The sequence below is a fragment of the Tachysurus vachellii genome, chromosome 23 (genome assembly GCF_030014155.1).
Source record: "Tachysurus vachellii isolate PV-2020 chromosome 23, HZAU_Pvac_v1, whole genome shotgun sequence".
Taxonomy (NCBI): Eukaryota; Metazoa; Chordata; class Actinopteri; order Siluriformes; family Bagridae; genus Tachysurus; species Tachysurus vachellii.
In genome coordinates this window covers 15,657,905-15,677,904 of record NC_083482.1, presented here as the reverse complement: position 1 = coordinate 15,677,904, position 20,000 = coordinate 15,657,905, and the positions used below count along the sequence as shown (strand labels likewise).

Sequence of the window (20,000 nt, the reverse complement as noted above, 5' to 3'; positions counted from 1 at the left end):
GATGAGTGAGTGAGTGAGTGAGATGAGAATTATAGATTAACAGTGAAAATTAAAACCATTAAAAAAAGTTTTACAATACTTTTCAAATTCGAACTTTAAAAATGTTTAAAAAGCAATTATAAGTTAATATTAAATTAACACTGAACCTTCTTTGAAATTAATATTGAATAATAATAATAATAATAATTATTATTATTATTATTATTATTATTATTATTATTATTATTATTATTAAACTATCATTAACTAAACCTTTAAAAAGCTTTTAAAAATTATTTATAAAATAGTAATAAACACAGGATTTTAAATAATATATAAAAAATCAGTTAAAAGTAACTATGTAGTAGTAGTAATAATAATAATAATAATAATAATAATAATAAAATTAATAATAAATTAAATATGAACCTTAAAAACATTTAAAAAGGAGTTACAAATTAATCGAAAACAAAAATCTAAATTATTTACTAATAAATTGGGATATAATAATACATAAATAAATAAAAACACTGACATGTAGGAGATTTTTTACATTTTACCATATTAAAAATCCTAAACAATAGAAAACTGAAAGCGTCGCATCGTCCACCTTTATGGTTTGTAATTGTTATCTAATAAAATCTAATAAAATATAGTAGATATTATAAATAATAGATTATAAATAGAATAGTAGATTATAAATAATAATCAGAAATAATACAAAAAAGGGATAGTATGATACCTACGATATCTCAGAAACACGTATTGCGATATTATTTAGACATTATTTTATCGTCATGGTTCTGGAAAGAGAAATATGAGCCCCGGATGCTGTTACGGTGCTCTGCCTTTTCTGTTCAGTCACAGAAACAAACCGAATGACTCGATAAATTAGTCAGGACTTTAAACATATCGTCTCTGTCAGGCGGAATCCTCGTATCTCCAAAACCGTTATTTTTCAGGAAATTAAAAAAACGCCGTACTTTATCTGCAGTGCACAGGGTTTAGTCCGCGTTGCAGTGGATTGTCTTGCGCTAAATTCCTGTCCTCAGACGAGCACCAGAACTAGCGGGGGTCAAGATTTTTTTTTCTTTGAGCCCAGTGTTTTGAAGACATTTACCTCAGAAGACGTGTTGATTCGTTGAGACTCTTCTTGAGGGGAAATATGACGTGAAGCTCTCCCGAGGAGTGAGGAAGAGGTGGACAGTTGAAGTGTCCAATGGAGTTAGTGCTCAAGCTATTTTCAAGACTTTAGATTGGTTAATAACTTGTAAAAATAACAGACCCACGTGGGGACTGACCAATAGCATCGATATGTGAAAAAATATGAAATTGACCAAATTTGGACATACGAGGTTTCCGCCCGACAGCGACGATATGTAATTTAAAGCGTTAAATATTTGAGAGAGTGACAAGAAGCCGTGTTAATTGCGGATTTTATACTTCACATTGTATTTCTTTTCATGTTAAATATAAACCGAGTGTCTTGCTCTGTATCTGTTTCAGAGGCTACTGTGACAATCTGGGCTATCATGCGCTCAGCGCCGCCGACTTCGGAAAGATCATGAAGAACGTATTTCCCAACATGAAGGCGCGCCGGCTCGGCATGAGGGGCAAATCCAAATATCCTTCTACTGAAACTTTCTTACAATCCTTTTGAACGGTCAGGCATCTGTTGTTGCAGTTCATGCGCCTCCTAAATATAGATCAGGAAAATCGAATAAAGCGTCGACGTGCTGCTGTCGGACAGAGCGACCGAGTGGCAGCAGGAATGTCTCTGACCTTCACGAAGCCTTCTCCATTGCAGCTCCTCTTTCATACAAGGACGTCGTAGGTTATTTCGCCGATTATTCGGATTTAGTTTTTCCTAAAATCAAATAAAAACCATAAGGGAACCGTTACAGAGTTCTCATTAAGCATTTTTTGGTTTTTAATCGTTATAACAGCAGTGAACAGATTTGTAGGAGTTAAATCCAGGGTAGAATACAGACTATTTTTATTTCCTCAGTGGTGCTGTTCCAAAATAGGGCTAGTTTGTTGATGACGGTCGTCACAGTAACGGAAATGTAATACGCGTAGCGATCGCTGTTACGAAATCAAACCCATCTTCATACCAACGCGGGACATTTTGACCTTTCCTTTCTGTGAAGAGCTACAAACATTTCCACTTTTCTATTCTGTGTTTTTATGTTTCCACGTACCGTAGAGTTACTTACAGGAGTAACGTAAAGTAGGACAGCTGTTGACGTTGTCAGTGCGAAACAAAGTGTTTAAAAAAAGAAATAAATACCACCAACAAAACTGCAGTGAAGCTGTCCGTGTAACGAACTAGTAACATTTAGGTTTCTTTGGCATTGAGATGGAAAAAATAAATAATATAAATAAATAAAAGCGAAACACGACGACAAAACGCTTAAATAAATAATTTAATATCATTGGAATTAATGTAATAATTCGAATAATTAAATATTAAAACTGTAGATATTAATAAAAAGTTAGCACAGAAGCTTTAACAAATAATTATATAAATTAAAGATAATTAATAATGGTTCCTATAATATATTTATTTATATATAAAGCAATTATATATAATCAATTAACATCGACTCTATATTCCTTAAAGGCGTAACATAAACAGTAAAACTGAGGTGAAGCACAAGTTTTTAGAGAAAAAGAAAAAGTCCAGTAAAGCTGGACTAAAGATATCTTCTGTTTCTGTGATCTTCTTCTTCTCCTTTCGGCTTTTCCCTTCAGGGGTCGCCACAGCGAATCGTCTCTCTCCACCTTTCCCTATCCAGGGTTCCCACGCGTCCTGGAAAACCTGGAAATCCTGGAAAATTAATGACCAATGTTCCAGTCCTGGAAAACACATGGAAAATGAGAGAAAACATAAACTGACCTGGAAAAAAATCTTCTTGTCCTGGAAAATGATTATTTTTAAATGTTCTTGATCATTTAAAGAACAGTTTACGACCGGTCGAAACGATTAACGTTAGTAACAGAAAGCGCTCTGTTCAGGGACGCCGAGTTTTGACGGGTTTTTTGTTATGCTGTTTAATCTCGCTGTGACGGACGACGCCGTCTTGTGTTGGCGGTTTCAGGCGCTAGGAATGGTTTAAGTGCTCGAATGTTTTCAGCAAATGGTGACGGGGAAGCAGGTTATATTAACCTTGTTGATCTGAATATCATGTGCAAGGGGAATGTACAGCAAACTAAAGCATGCACGACGGCATTGGCCTGAGAAAGGAAAGGGTATTAATATGTGCAGCCTTTTTATTTTATAAAGGTTGATATTTCATTCACATAACAAATTGTCTTTAAAAGTATAGTTAAGTAATAGCCATAAAGTGTACGTTGTTTTTAAGACGTCTGGAGAGAAGAACATATTACTTTAGGCTGTGAATCTGTGATCCTTGTCTTTTTTTTGCTAAATTTGAAATGTCCTGGAAAATGATCTCTGAAAAAGAGCGGGAACCCTGCTATCTTCTGCATCCTCAACACTTGCACCCACTAGCTTCATATCCTCATTAATGACATCCATATACCTCCTCTTTAGCCTTCCTCTTTGCCCCCTGCCTGGCAGCTCCATGTCCAACGTTCTCCTACCGATATACTCACTCTCTCCCTCCTCTGAATATGTCCAACACATCTTAATCTGTCCTCCCTAACCTTGTCCCCAAAGAGAGCTTCTGTTTCTGTGATACGGGAGAATTTTTTTTTTTGAGCATTAAAAAAAAGTTGTGCTTTTGAAAGTAACCTTGAAATAAACCTTCTTGTAAACACGTCCTACAGTGAATATGTTTAGAACCATAACTGGGCCTCAATTTTTGCCTTAACACTCGCTCACGTATTGCTATAGTGGCCTGAGAAAGAAGCCGTTCATTCACATGCCGTCTCTTCCGAATCTGGACGTACACAAAACAGGAGATGGGGTACGTTTGGGCTTTAATCTTTAATTCAGCAAAGTAATGAGTAACTGTAGGTACATGTACAGTAGTAAAGTGTAAAATAAGCAACAGAATTAATATGAGTTCATAAAAAGCCTTAAAACAGTTTTAACATTTCTCTTTCATGTTGCCAACAAATTTATGTCTGTGTTCTCTTCTATGTCTGTTCTCTCTCTCTCTCCCTCTCTCTTCTCTCTCTTCCTCTTCTCCCTCTCTCTCTTCTCTCTCTCTCCCTCTTCTCTCTCCTTCTCCTTCTCTCTCTCTTCTCTCTCTCTTCTCCCTTTCTCTCTCTCCCTCTCTCTTCTCTCTCCCTCTCCTTCTCTCTCTCTCTCTCTCTCTCTCTCTCTCTCTCTCTCTCTCTCTCTCTGTCCCTCTCTCTTCTCTCTCTCTCTCTCCCTCTTCTCTCTCTCTCTATCTCTCTCTCTCCCTCTTCTCTCTCTCTCTCCTCTCTCTCTCCCTCTCTCTTCTCTCTCTCTCCCTCTATCTTCTCTCTCTTTCTCTCTCTCTCTCTTCTCTCTCTCTCTTGCTCTTCTCTCTCTCTCTCTCTCTCTCTCTCTCTCTCTCCTTCTCCTTCTCTCTCTCTTCTCTCTCTCTTCTCCCTTTCTCTCTCTCTCTCTCTTCTCCCTCTCTCTCTCTTTCTCTCTCCCTCTTCTCTCTCTCCCTTTTCTCTCTCTCCCTCTCTCTTTCTCTCTTCTCTCTCTCTCTTCCTCTCTCTCCCTCCTCTCTCTCTCCCTCTATCTTCTCTCTCTCTCTCTCTCTCTCTCTCTCTCTCTCTCTCCCTCTCTCTTCTCTCTCTCCCTCTATCTTCTCTCTCTCTCTCTCTCTCTCTTCTCTCTCTCCCTCTATCTTCTCTCTCTTTCTCTCTCTCTCTTGCTCTTCTCTCTCTCTCCCTCTTCTCTCTCTTCTCTCTCTCTCTATCTCTCTCTCTCTTCTCTCTCTCTCTCTCTCCCTCTCTCTTCTCTCTCTCCCTCTATCTTCTCTCTCTTTCTCTCTCTCTCTCTCTTCTCTCTCTCTCTCCCTCTTCTCTCTCTCTCCCTCTTCTCTCTCTCTCTCTTCTCTCTCTCTCCCTGTCTCTCCCTCTACTCTCTCTCTCTCTCTCTCTCCCTCTACTCTCTCTCTCTCTCTCTCTCTCTCTCTCTCTCTCTCTCTCTCTCTCTCCCTCTCTCTGTCCCTCTCTTTTCTCTCTCTCCCTCTCTCTTTCTCTCTCTTTCCCTCTTCTCTCTCTCCCTCTCTCTCTCTTTCCCTCTTCTCTCTCTCTCCCTCTCACGGGGCAGTGTGAGGGCTTTGAACCTACTGGGCAGAACTACAGTGGGGAGGATGAGATTCGCTCTGCTGCCTGTGATCTGGTGTGTGAGTGGGCTCAGAAAGTTCTGAGTCGTCAGTTTGTTAGTCTGGAGGACCTGGCACGCTTCCTACTGAACAGCCACTACATCAGCACCAAGTCTGTTGCCGCTCTTACCGTGATGACAGGATCCCCTTCAGGTACGTTGCACTCGTCTAAGCCTGAGATTTATTTTAATACAATACCTCCCCCTGTTGGTATGGAATCAGGCTGAAATTCATCAGTGTTGCAGCTGTAGATAATAGTTGTCAGTAGTGATGTCCATCATTATATGATATAAAATATTGATCAAAATGATTATTTCTCTTGATGTTCTCAGGGGCCCCAGTGTCTGTTCAGACATCTGCGTTCATGCCCACAACTGAAGCCCACTCATTCCAGCCTCAGGTCAAAACGCTCAATTCCCCTTCCATCGACGCCAAGCAGCAGCTCCAGAGGAAGATCCAGAAGAAGCAACTGGAACAGAAACTTCACTCCCCGCTTTCTCCTGAAGCTCAAAGCAGGAGGCCAGAAGGGGTCAGTACTTCTTGTGCAAGCACAGGAATCCCATGTGGAAGCCCTGCCCTACTTTCACCGCAGCCCACCATCGGTATTGTGGTAGCCGCAGTTCCTAGTCCAGTTACGGTAACTATTTCGATTCAAAAGTAGTAATTCGGTAGTAATTCTTACTCTAGTGACACAACTGTATCATTTCGCCTCTATTCACCACCACCATTATTTATAATTATATTTGTCCTATTACTTTTAAACTTGTGAACATTGATGAACACCTAAAGCGTCATAAAATGCAAACACATAAAGAGCAGACTGTTCTCAGATTATCAGGTCTTATGTTAAATCTGTTTTGTTTTTCAGGTTCAGAGAAGCAGACAGTTGATGTCTCCCAGCCCGGTTCCTGTGGCAACAGCGGAGAGCAAGGTGCTCCCTGTTAATTTTCAGGTGGTCACCCAGTCGGTTCCGCATGTGAACCGATGTCCAAAGACCCCTCAGAATGTCCGTGCAAGTCCTGTCGGTGATCGCCCCGGACGCCATCGTTATGCCCAAATCCTGCCTAAACCGGCTACAACTAGCGCAATCACGCTACGTTCACCTCCTGCGCTCCTTATCACCAAAAGTTCCATCAAGACCGTCATACCATCTAAGGACAGCTCCGTCAACATTGTGAAAATGACAGCCATATCGCTAGGACCCAGCAACAGCACCACCAGCGCTGCTGTCACCACAGCTAGACCCGCCTCTGCTGGAATCACCAGCCAAAGTGATGACCTCCAGCCTGTTACGCGCGTCCGTAGCGGCTCCATTGCTGCAATGCCATCGACACAATCAAAGCCAGGACAAACAACCACGACACCAGCAGTCGACATCAAGATGGATGTTTTTGATGTTGTCGTACAAGCAGGAAAAGCTCAGGGTGAAGCAGCTGGTGTGGGTACGCAAGTAGAAGGATCGCTCAAACCCAGAGCTGCGAGTGTGCCTACACCTCTAGCTAAAATCTCTGCGGAAATAAACAGGCAATCAGGGAACAAATTAAACAGTAGAATGCTCCCAAATGAGAACAATTTGGCTGCTGCCAGTAATAATAATCCCATTGATACAAGCACTCTGTATCAGGATATAGCAAATCACAGTACCGTTTGTGCTCAAATAACAAATAGCAGCGCTTTTATGACCCCACACAAGGATGCAGAGTTGTCATCACCAAGTCCGCGCAAAAGACAAGGCTTACACCCAGATTCGAGTCTGACGCCGGTCAAAAAAATGCACATATCCGAGGTAAGTGAAGATGCAAAATCGGATACGGAAATAGCAGCGAAGAATGTTTCCAGGTCAGACGCTCCTGTCGAACCCGAAAGCGAACTTTCTTCAGCTGCTGGAAAAGTTATGATGAAGCTTACCTCCAGCAGTCCTACCCGAATCCTTGCGTTCGCTGATAGTCCGGCCGTAAAAACCTGCTTCCAGACTGTCAGCAGTTCCCAAAGCATCTTGCAGGGACAATGGGAAGGGTCTTCATCTAATGTAAAAAATATCTCTGCTGGTACTACAGCTTTAAGTGCTCCTTGCCAGGATTGTCAGGTAAGGAATACAAGCTTTCAGACATTTAATAGACCACGAAGTGTTTCCCAAGGACAGTGGGATGGATCTTCATCCAATATGAACATCAAGCCTATAGTCACCCGCACTGTTAGCGCCCCAGGTCAGGCAATGGTACAGCAGCATGCAAACAAAAATATTCAAGCCTTGCAAGTAGGTCCAGAGCAGTCCAGCTCCTCTGCAGTATGTGAACTAAATACCGTGTTCTGGAATAACGAGCAGCAATGTGGCAATCAGCAACAAATTTATTCTCAGCACGGGGCAGTAAAAAATAAGCCGGTCTCTAGCTCTGTTATGGAACCTACTGTGATGACTCAGACCACTGCAGCAGGCCAGCTGGTGCAGATGACTAGTGATATAGTGGAACATGTCGCACCTCAGACTCATGTGGGCTACTTCCCATTTAATGATGATGACATGACTCAGGACAGTATAGTAGAGGAACTAGTTCAGATGGAGGAGCAGATGAAGATGAACAGTTCCATGCAAAGCTTTGATGACTGTGAGGACATGGCACTACAAACTCAACAGGCTACCTTGCAGAACAACATGATTTCCAGTCACCAGGCCAGCACTTCTCGTTACAACTTGGCCAACATTAGCATCACACCTATTCACACCCCGACCCCAAGTGCAGAGATGATGGGAATGGGGCAAGGATTGACCCATGAGAGCCCCTGCTCACATTTTGCCCCTACCACCCCTGTAGACAGTGCTCTGGGAAGCAGCTGTCAAACCCCAATTGGAACACCACACTCAAACTGCAGTAGCGGCGTTCCGCCCAGTCCTGTTGAGTGTAGGAACCCATTTGCCTTTACTCCTATCAACTCCAGCATCACAAGTTACCACGATGGCAGCACTATCTCCTCCAGTCCAGTCAAGCCTATGCAAAGACCAATGGCCACCCACCCGGATAAAGCTAAGCTGGACTGGATGAATAATAACTACAACAACAGTAGTAGTAATTCCAACAGCGGGATTAGTATTCTCCCCAACTATCAGAATCTAGTGGATAACCAGTTCAGGAAACCTCATGCTTTTGCTATTCCTAGTCAGACGTATCCATCACCAGTCAGGCACCATGACATGCACATAAGTCGCTTGACACCAATTTCACCAGTCCAGCAGCAAGTGGCTGGCATGACAAACCTTAATAAACAGGAGGGATTTGCTGTTCCAGCCCCTCTTGATAACAAAACCAGCACCTCTTCCTCTGGCTCGTTCCGCTGCCGCAGTGTCAGTCCAGCAGTCAGGCAGCGCAACATGAGTGGAACCCCAAACCCTAATGTCCGCCGTTATGTGGTCTCTCCATTTAATTCACCAGTGACACCTGAAGTGCTGAATATCTTTTCTAACAGCCAAGTAAATACTAGCGTTAGCAGCATGGTGCAGAGGAGTCAGTCAGTGCCGCTAAATGTGATGATGCAGACCGAGGTGTTGCCTATGCAAGCTAGCGGGCAAACGAGCAACCCTAAAAACATTACTACCGTCCTGCTTAACAAAATGGATTGTGATGGAGACAATGTGGTACGTGGACTTGGAAAGAACAATATGCCATCCAGTTACACTGCTCGAATGAACCTCTCACAAATCCTGGAAACGACCGGTGCTTCCGGTTTCCCAGCCAGTGCCAATCACCAGGCTATGATTTCGCCTGGCATCTCAGCTTACAGGTTTACAAAGCCTGCTTATCTCATGAAGAACAACGTAGGGGAGCAAATCTTTTCAGCAAGAGAGAACCAAGGCCAGTTATTCTCAGAAGAGAGCAAGCAACTGTCTGAAGAGCGGCAAAATCAGGCCTTAATGGTTTCACCGCATCATGACCTCCAGAAACATCAGCACCAGCAGTCTTTCCTTTACAATACCACTGATAAGGACCTGTTAGATGAAAACAGCTTGAACACTATCTCACAGCTTCCAGGCCAGGCAACTGAACTTGACACCGGTGGTTCAGAGTTTTCTGGTGATATGCAACTGACCTCTGAACTCTCCAGTAGCATGAATGATTTAAACTCTTTAGATGCAAACCTACTGTTCGATCCAGCATCAAGTCAGCAGCAAGTGCAGTATGAAGAACCGACACTGGAGGAATTAAAGAATGACCCGATATTCCAACAGATTTGCAACGAGACTGTGAATTCTGCTGGCTTTGACTGGTTGGAGAGCAAGGACCAGGCAACGGTGGAAATGTTGGGTTAATTTAGTAGCTTGCATTGTTTAGATCAGGGGTCGGCAACCTTAAACGCTCAAAGAGCCATTTGGATCCGTTTCCCACAGAGAAAAAAACACAGGGAGCCACAAAACGCATTTGACATCTAAAATGAAGACAACACTGCATATATTATCGTTTTTTACCTTTATTTAAAGTATAGAAAAAACTGTAGTGTGTTGCATTTATGAAATCAATAAACTGCTACCGAGTAAACGAAATTTTAGATCTGCAGGCAAACAAAAATATTTTGAACTAACCTTAACAAAAAAGACGCTGGGTTGAAGGTTACTTTCAAATAAAACGCTCAATGTCTAATCGAGTCCTCTTTACGGAAGCGTATTGCATTCACTTGAGGAAAAAAAATCTACTCTGTTTTTCTGAATTAACGACTTAATTATCTCAAAATTATGAGATCATTTTTCGGGACATGTTTACTTCCATGCAATCCACATTAAGTCGTTAATTCAGAAAAACAGAGCAAAAAACTTTTTATTCATGAAAAATTCTCATAATTTTGAGATAATTAAGTCGTTAATTCAGAAAAACAGAGCAAAAAAAATTTTATTCATGAAAAATTATCTCATAATTTTGAGATAATTAAGTCGTTAATTCAGAAAAACAGAGTAGATTTTTTTTCCTTAAGTGAATGCAATACGCTTCCGTACCTCTTTGTATTCATGACATCAAAATTTTAACTTGCCGGCTGCAGCGAACCAAAAAATGCGTCTGCTTCTGTGTTGGATTTCGCAAGTCGGCAGTTACGACGCGTATTTTGAGCGACAACAAAATTAAACGCGGTTTATTTTAATGTTACAAGAGCATCACAATCTTAGATTTTCATTTTTTTTTTTAAAAAACTAACAAACTAAAATAAAATACATTTAAATTAAATATTTATTTTCCAAATCTACAGGGAGCCGCAGCAGAGGGACGAAAGAGCCACTTGCGGCTCCGGAGCCGCGGGTTGCCGACCCCTGGTTTAGATAATTAATGGTTTGTTTTTTTTTTAAATGTGTGTTTCACAGGAAGTTGTCTAAATGTTTACACAAAACAGTATTGCAGTGAATCACTAGGTTCAGTTCCTAGGTTGAACAGAAATTGTGCTTTTTTTTTTTTTTCCTCAGAATGTTTTTGATTTCGTGCTGTTGAATTTCACTCCAAATGTTCAAATACTGGTACGAGAATCGAAAAATTAGCCAGGGCTCTAGTGTCTCAAAGTAAATGGTTGTTACTGCTTCCAAGAAATTCTGTAAAATTAAAGATCGATAATAATTTTACAGTTCACCCAAAAAAGCAAGGGATATTTCTGCGCACCTTGCAGGCAAGGTATCTTTGTGTAAATAAAAATAAAATACTTTTTTTTTTTTTTTACATTTAAATACATAAACTTTTATTAAGACTTTTGAGCTGGCTTATGTACTGTGATTCATTCAGACATTGTTTTCAGCTTTGTAAATGTAAAATAGGTGCTTCCAGGTGGAGAAATTGATCAACATGAACATAATAACGAATAAATGTATTACTTTTAAAGTATAACGAACGGAAAGATTGTAACCCGCTCTCTTTTATATATTGTAATTAATCTGTAAAGCTTTCATATACATATATTAAAAATGGAAATTGGCACTTAAATATTATACACTTTAAAATTTTTAATGACTTTTAAAGCCCAAAGATGAACGGTATTGGCTTTGTGATAATAATAATTGGCTAACTAGTCGTTGTAAAATCAATTATTTCTTTCAATTCATGAATATTACTTTGATTTTTTCCTGATTTTATCTCAGGGTTCCCCGAGTTCCCCTAGCTGAGGTATTAAATTCAATAAATGACGCATATAACCAATCGTGTTTTAATAACGATCGTTAAAAGGCTTAAATATTTGCACTAACAATCACAGTTTGTTTACTGCAAATGTGTTAAAGAAATCCATGCTGCCGTTTCATTTCGAATGCACGATAGACAACTGTTTAAGAGAATAATTAAGGGTATATTCTTCAGTCTAGACATCGCTGGAGCGCGATGAGCACGACCGATGTCCATTTTAGTGTGTGCTCTTCGTGTATCGAAAACCTTTCAAAAATAATTACTGTGAAAATGAGTACAACTTGAGTATCAAATCCATATTTAGATCCCAAATAACATTGAAAGGAAAAATGTCAGTAAGAGATTTTATTCAGGATCTGATTAGTCTATAAATTTTTCTATCTATGCATTTTTTGAATCAGTTGATCTGCCACTTTTTTTGGTTTAGTGGGAGTTTGTTTTCTACATAAACTTTACATTTTTATGTAACCTTCTTAAATATTTGACGTTTTGCAAAAGATAAAAAATGTCATTTATATCAAATGGATCGATTTGTCGTCGTAAGAAGTGCTGAATATTTTTAAACTTTTCTGTAGACTTTTTGTGAATTTTTGGGCTTAGTTACTGTTTTTGCACTAAGATGGAATATCATATTAAATACCGCAGGACGAGTACCACTATGTCGTCGTAAAGAATTTAAGCTGAGAACACTGAAAGTCAAAGCTGAAAAAAAAAATTTGGCTCAAATGATTGTGTAGAATTGGTATACAGCGTGATGCTAATTTACTTACGTGCCTGATGTAAAAACACGACGTCGATTTGCGTCAATTTTAAGTCTCCACAAACATCTCAGCCTTAAAGTCCCTCCGTACCAAAGAAAAGCTCCGAAATTTGAGGGGAGTTTTTTTTTTTATTTGGAATTTTATACCTTTTTTAATTATAATTAGAAAATTTTAAATGTTGATTTTTTTTTTTGGGGCATTTTAGTAAGCACTCGTTTTTTTTTTTGTTTTTTTTCTAATTTTTAACATGCAATCTGTCGTGTAGCACTGAAACTTTTACTAAAGGAATATTTAAAAATCACACTACTGGTATCATTTATAAACGAAAATAAAGTGTAGCAGTGCAGAAGACTGTTAAAGTAATTCACTGATTTTAACTTGTATGTGAGAATCACAGACACCGTTTAATGTTACCGCTGTAGCTGTTGTTGTTGTTGTTGTTGTTGTTGTTGTGGTTATTAAACTGTTAAACTTGTATTTATCAGATGCCAGCAATTGTGCAACCTGCCTGAGGAATTAGTCCTCATGTACAAACAGATACTTGCTTGCTATGTATTTAGTTTTGTATTGTTTCTTTTATGCTCTGTATTTTAAGAATAAAGATGAAACACCGTATAGAATTAAAGAAGTTATGTCGGGTTACAGTACGTATCTTTCTGTCATGGACAGGGATTGGAATCTGTAAATCAGCACCTTGAATTGGACAAAGCTTTAGAGGTTAATTAATACTGTTGCACTATTTTCTTTTTCTTTTTTCAAGTTAATAAAAAAGACCCTGAAATTTTATCCTAAGCTTTTAAAACCCAAGAATAAAAGAAAAGTGAGAAAAATAAGAAAAGTGTTCAGAAAGAAAACCTACATATAATTCCCATTGTGATTAATAGAACATTGGGAAATTAATTGTTTACTTTTTCTGTACAAGTCTTGAAAGGCTTAATTAGTTAGATTTTTTTTAAATCCTTCCAAAAATCGATGTATTTTTCTTTAAGCCAGTCAATTGGTTAATTTGATCATAGGCCAGAACTGTGGGTGTTATTCTGTGATCTAAGACATTATCTTTAACCCTTTGTGGTGTTCAAACCCTGTACATCTTGTTTTATTAACTTATGACATTTTTTTTTCCTCTTTCTTTTTGCATTGAAAGGGATCACTGGCTTATTTTATGTGACTAATAAACATTTTTTGTAAATTATCATGACTAAGCGCTTTGTGCTTTTTTTTCCCCCCCCAGTGTGAAAGGCAGAGGGACTGAGGGACAATGATGTTGTGTTATTAATGTACAGTTGTCCTTTTCATATGAACAGAAGCAATCTGAAGTAAATATTTCAGGGGTTAGGGATGTGATAGCCTACTGGTTAAGGTGTTGGGCTACCAATTGGAAAGTTGTGAGTTCGATTCCTACGTCCACCAAGCTGCCACTGCTGGGCCCCTGAGCAAGGCCCTTAACCCTCAGTTGTATAAAAATGAGATTAAATGTAAGTCTCTCTGGATGAGGGCGTCTGCTAAATGCTGTAAATGTAAACGATTGAGTGAATAAAAAGGTCACTTCTACACATCGGTTTGAAAAAGTCTCATGGGTTTGCTGATCTAGACCAAAGCTTATTGCAGGAACAGAATATGTGATGTGACACTGGGCCATCACAGGACATCGTGTAAATTAACATCACATCCACCTGCCAGAGAGGTTTTATAAGGTGAGATCTGACGAGTGAAACCTGAAGAAACCCGACTGATTCGTGTTGTTTTTACCATGCTGCCATGGTTATTTTGTAAATATTCAAATAGGCCCAGTTTCAGCATCTGTCAGGTCACCCAACTGAAAGCCACAGGCGTCGTTTCCGGTGCATCTTCGGTGAAGGATTATGATCAGATTTCAGATCTCGCACGTGTATAAGACTCGTTCTACCTTATTTATACCTGTGCTGATCCTCAGCTGCTCGTGAACGGTTCAACCTTCGTCGACTTCTAAAATATCCATAAAAATAATAATAATAAAATCTGCAGCTAATAATCTCCATTAAGACAAAACAATCAGAATCTTATAAAAAACACACAGACATGGATCACGTCTTTATATACAAATAATCTACAGTGAATATGCAAATACGAGTAAACAAACCTGATTCCTGTTGTGTAGTTTGCGTGACATTGCGTGACATTGCGTGACATTGCGTGACACAGAAATGTACGCGTGAGATTTTTCCCTCTTTATTCAGGGCTGAATCTCTGGTCTAACACGCCACGGGCTGTACTTACACTCACACACCACAGGCGGCGCTATCACTTGTTTTTTTTTTTAGCTTTGACACAAAGTGTTGAAAGTGTCCATGTGAAGAATAACAGCTCGGAGGTAAAAGGTAAGAAAGCTGAATTTATCCAGAATAAATACCTGTGTTATTTTTTTTTGGCTTATCCGAATTTTCTCTGAAAACCTATCAGTCTTCGGTTTGTATTGTTTTTGTCATTTTCCTGCGTTTTCTTTGTTCCTTCCGCCTTGACAGCTTCCCCCCCCCCCAACCAGCTGTATATAGTGTTGATGCTGTATTAGCCGAGTTAGCTTGCTAGCTAACAGTGTTAATATCTCTACAGCTAACAGTGTTAATATCTCTACAGCTAACAGTGTTAATATCTCTACAGCTAACAGTGTAAATGTCTCGCTTGGCTGAGTATTGAGTGTCAATAACGAAGCAGTTAGCACGTGAAGCGCGGTTTAACACGTGTAACACAAACCTAGTTTAGATTTGTCACACGTTAGTTAACCCAGCCTTTATAACCAGCCAGGATTAACCCGTTATTTCTTACACGGGGGAATAAAAAGTGAAGTAACTGGATGTAGTTAGCGGGTGAAACCCTGTGGTGCCGCCCAGAGCCTGTTAGCAACACATGCTAACGAGTCGGAGTGACGCATATTGTACACGACAGATTAATAACTGTATTCAACTTGATCTTGTGTATTTGTGTATAACCTGTAAATGTTTACTTAGCTTTAGCCTCGAGCTAACTTAGCTAGCTAGCCGAGTTGCGTCATTAAGCTAGCGCTGTTCATGATGTCTGAATATATATAAATATGTGTATATAATAATAATAATAATAATAATAATAATAATACGCTCCGGTTTTGTTTTACATTTATCCGCAAATCCATAATGATTTTTTCTCCGCCGAAAACAACACACACCACCGCTCGAGTGCTTTAAGAGGAAAATCAATCAATCAATCAATCAAAACAAACAAACAAACAAACAAACAAAAACAACAAAAAGTCGCGCGAGGTCTGTTGCTAAGCAACCGAAGAATCGTGAACGTCGATCTCTTGCTAGCTAATATTGCAGCTAGCGTCGGTGCTAACGATGTTAAAGAAGAACCGGTATTTGTTTTATTAGCACGTTTCCCTCAGAGGTGTATTTGCTAAAGTAAGACACAATAAGGCTAATCACGATGATTACACAAGTTAACCGGACCTTATTAATACTTCGTTAAGGTTTAAGATTGTTTACAGCTTTATTTTTATTAGTAATTTACAAATATTTATGAATAAAGTTTCTGTTTTGGACAGAAACTTTTGATAGGTTTTGACTTTTTTCAGCATAGTTTTTATCATTTAAATCTATTATTAATTATTAATTAATTTATTATATAATTTTATTTTAATATTAACGATCTTAGATATGTTTAAAATGTGTAATGTTTGATCGCTCGGTAATGTCCATGATTCAAACGATTTTATTTTTGTACTTGAATTTTTCCTAAACTGTTTTTTTCCTTCTTCTTATTTCTTGTTATTATGTCTTTAATACACTGTTTTATTTGACAGAAATTCGGGCTGTTTTTAGGAGATGGACGGTGATAAAATTGATGCCAAAGGTAAAGTAACTCTGATGCTCTTATAAACCTCACAACGATCTTCGTTGTTATTAAATAAAAAGGAGCGAGCTGTTTGCTAGCTGAAATATTTATCAGCTGGTGGACTGTTGTTTCTTTTGTACGCTGCATGGGATTATTTTGAGATTCTATTATTCTAGCACGCTTCGTATAAGGTTTCCGTCTAAAACTTTGATGAAGACTTGATTATTGTGCTTCAAAGACGCTGCGGCAATCGGATTCCCGTCCGATCCGTCATTTACACAGACGTGGAAATACTTCTGAAATCTCTACACTCCGACACTGTAACAAAATTCCGTACCATTCAAAGGAGCAGAATACGATCTCTCGCTATCTGTCATGCAAAAGCTAATTAGCCTTTAGAAAATGTACTAGCTGTGGTAATGGTTCCCAAATAGACAAAGCAGAGAAAGCTGTTTGGCTAGTTTCAGAATAAAAGGTTTGTCTACCTTTTATACATTTTACATAACAGCTTCACGGTTTAATCACGTATCGCTCAAAAACACGAAGAATAAAAATGTCAGATGAGACTGAAATGTATGAATATGGACTGACAGACTGTCCTGTAAGTGTTTTGAGCTCTCTGATATTACCTGATACCCCTGAGAAGCTTTTCCACATCTCACATCGTTAATCGTTTTGTAGGTGCTGTGATCTCGACTCGATTTCTTACTTGAAAGACGCACCGGTGAAAGTTTTGGCCTTGTTTACTCATTTATTAATTGATATGTACCGCGTACGGTCGAAGTTATAATATATTTTAAATCCTAACAAGTCAAACAATGTAAATGGTCAAAATAGCTTGTTTGTTTTAATTAATCGGGCCTACAATGAAGCGTCAAATCAAAAACCGTACAATTTAGAGCCGGGGTATAATAGGTGGTTGTACAGTAAGAGAAGGTTTATTGCAGGCACAAAGACGCCCTGAGTGTTCTTTAGTCTAAACACAAGTGGAAAACTGTACAACACATTCAAGACCGTATCGATAATGCCCAAGGCTAAAATAAGAGAAAAACATCATGAGCAAGCAACAGTCACACTGCATTGATCTTAAATGACTAAATCGTATATCTTTCATCACATGATCATGAAAAAATAATGATAATAAGTTGTAAAAATCTTCGCTCTGTTCCAGTCGGTTTGAGCAGCAGAAGAAAAGAGTCGGATACGTAAAATAAAACAATTTTATGGTTTCTACTGAGAACATGCAATCGGGAGATTTAGCATAGAACTGTAAAAAGTTTACTGCATTTTCAGCCCCACGTTTCGTTCTCGGTGTCACTCGACCTCCATTGCTGCTTTGAATAACACACTGGGCTGAATTCACCAGATAAAGGCTCTTTTTTCTGTGTGCTGATAACCGCCCTCTGTTTGCAGGTAAAGTGGGTGATCTGGTGATGCAGAACCCACAAGCACTGGCGGCTCTTCAGGACAGACTAGACAACTTAACACAGAGTCCTTCAGTTATGGACAGGTTAGGACTGTTATGCAATATTAATGTTTCACTGATGACTATTTTTCAAGATAAGTGATTAGAAATGAGCAAGTTTATAGTAAATCCTGTTATAACCTGACCTGCTGCTGTACACCGTGATTCTGTTACTGAAAAATAAAAAGGGATCTTTCTGCGTCACTGCAGGAAAATGTTCTGGTCCAGCTGTCAGAACCAGATGTTCATCCATTTGACCATCTCTCTCTCTCTCTCTCTCTCTCTCTCTCTCTCTCTCTATCCCTACAGTTTACCGTTGTCCATCAGGAGAAGAGTCAACGCCTTAAAGAATCTGCAAGTCAAGAGCGCACACATAGAAGCCAAATTTTACAAGGAGGTACACGAGCTGGAAAGAAAATACGCTGCTCTTTATCAGCCACTGTTCGATAAGGTGAGTCCAAGGTCAGACAGGAAGCAAAGCACACAGAAGATACTCTCAGTTCAGTTATATATATATATATATATATATATATATATATATATATATATATATATATATATATATATATATATATATATTGATTCCGGTATACATAACACCAATACGGTGAAAGAGGAAGCGGTGAGAGCTAGTTTTCCTCTGTATTAGGATGTAGATGAATGTAGGATGAAAAAAACACTGAACATTGGTGAAAATTTTGCATTAAAGATTAAAGCCACTTTTTTTTTTTTGGTAGATTATCCTTTTGTTCCGATTACAATAACCATTATTGTGCCATGCAGTTTGGCACGTGCACTCAGGCGTCAGTAACGTAGACGTTTCCTATCTCTGTCAGGAAAAAAAGAGGAAAAACCTCATTTCCTGGAAGGTTTCAAAAGCTTTAACTCATCCGCCATCTCTTTCAGCGTGATGTGTTGATTTCTTTCTCCATTGTGTTTGGCTGCAGAGGAAAAGCATCGTAACTGGTGCCGTGGAACCTACAGACGAGGAATGCGAATGGCAGAGCGATCACGAGGACGAAGAGCTGGCGGTGAGTATCAGCACCTTCACCGAGGTTTTCATTTAGAACGGTTTGCACACGAGCAGAGCGTTTCTTAACGTAAAGTGAATATAACAAGCAAATATATGTTCTGATGTAATACACACATTATGACTTTATAGCATTATGACTCTGATGAGGAGAATTAGAAAGCCGGAGGCAGGCTTTGGTAAGAGTGACACGGTCCTCTGACACCGACTCTCTCTTCTGTGGGGCAAAGACAACGAGTGAAACACAAACAAACTAGAAATGATTCTAATTCTTACACACACGCAATGGTGTATCCTCTTATTCGTTATCCGCTTGTTCTCGATGCTGTGGTGGTTTTTTTTGGGTTGTTTTTTTTCCTTTGTCAGTTCTAGCAATCTCATCTTTTTTTTAAATCTACTGCTTGTGCATTATTTAAAGGTGGGGTCTCCGTTGTTTGAAAGCCAATGTTGACATTTGAAATCACCAAAACAAACACGCCCCTACCCCAAATGGGTCCCACCCCTGTATTGATAGCTCCGCCCACACATACATATCTAACCCAGGCAACTAATGCAAAGAAACGTGTCTTTATCATAGCTGAAAGGAAGAACAATACGATTGTAGATAAACAAACAAGCAAAAATGACACACAAGTATAATCATGTAAAGGACAAAGGCATATATTAGTTCTGTGTAACAAAGCAAAACCAACGTTACTCACCTATCGAGAAGGAAAAAAGCGCCTCGGCGTCTTAAGTAAAGTTGGTCACATATTCACAGATTGGAGTTTCCCGAGTCAATAACTCCTGAGCTAAACACTGTTACTACACAAAACACGGTTGTAGCTGCGTCTCTACATTACTACGATAGAAAAGAGGTGTTATTTGTGTAGTAACAGCGTTTAGCTCAGGAGTTATTGACTCAGGAAACTCCAATCTGTGAATATGTGACCAACTTCCTGCTCCTTCAGTTCTCTCCAGCGCTGGAAAGCTGATCCTATATTAACACGTCCTACTTCTTACCTTATCGTAAGTCTTTCTTCACTTTCTTTCTTTGTTTTTATCCTCCATGTCAATGTTAAAACCGCTTTCTGCTAATGTCACACACACGCACTGAACACTCTCTCCGCCCATATTGACAAGACACGCCCCTTTCTGCTCATTGGCTACACGTTAGTTTTGATTTTTGTTTTGTTTGTCGTCCCGACTCAGTTTTCTGAAGCATTTCTCCAACAACGGAAACCCCACCTTTAAGAATGAGTCAAGCGCTGTGGAAACTTATGAAACCAGCTTATTGTACTTTTTTTTTCCTGAAACATTTCTGTTTGTTTCTCTCGCTTCACATTATGAACGTCACAGTAAAGGTAGAAAAATGCTTGAGGTGATTTATTATAAAACTTTGCCATTTCACCAGACTGTTCATATCCCGTGTACATGAGCTCACAGACACCCATTGGCTGTGTTGGATCGGTCACGAATGGCTGCGTCTTCATTGTCATGATTCTTATTTCCAGTCAACGC

The 20,000-nt window shown here is 39.2% G+C and overlaps 2 protein-coding genes across 4 annotated transcripts in view; both read left to right on the top strand.

The window, feature by feature from the left end:
* Positions 1-13,320, top strand: part of rfx7a (regulatory factor X7a) — a 35,211-nt gene extending 21,891 nt beyond the window's left edge. For both annotated transcript variants that reach the window (XM_060859628.1, XM_060859627.1), the window contains 5 exons: positions 1,486-1,602; positions 3,827-3,911; positions 5,201-5,408; positions 5,588-5,892; positions 6,124-13,320. In XM_060859628.1, the coding sequence (XP_060715611.1) occupies positions 1,486-1,602; positions 3,827-3,911; positions 5,201-5,408; positions 5,588-5,892; positions 6,124-9,558 (4,150 nt within the window). In that variant the 3' untranslated portion in view covers positions 9,559-13,320. The remainder of the gene's footprint in view (positions 1-1,485; positions 1,603-3,826; positions 3,912-5,200; positions 5,409-5,587; positions 5,893-6,123) is intronic.
* Positions 13,321-14,416: 1,096 nt separating this feature from the next.
* Positions 14,417-20,000, top strand: part of nap1l4b (nucleosome assembly protein 1-like 4b) — a 14,199-nt gene continuing 8,615 nt past the window's right edge. Inside the window, exons 1-5 of one of the 2 annotated variants that reach the window (XM_060859250.1) lie at positions 14,417-14,516; positions 15,974-16,023; positions 17,419-17,515; positions 17,780-17,921; positions 18,418-18,501. In XM_060859250.1, coding sequence (XP_060715233.1) covers positions 15,996-16,023; positions 17,419-17,515; positions 17,780-17,921; positions 18,418-18,501 — 351 coding nt within the window. In that variant the 5' untranslated portion in view covers positions 14,417-14,516; positions 15,974-15,995. The remainder of the gene's footprint in view (positions 14,517-15,973; positions 16,024-17,418; positions 17,516-17,779; positions 17,922-18,417; positions 18,502-20,000) is intronic. The other variant, XM_060859251.1, reaches the window with a different exon arrangement.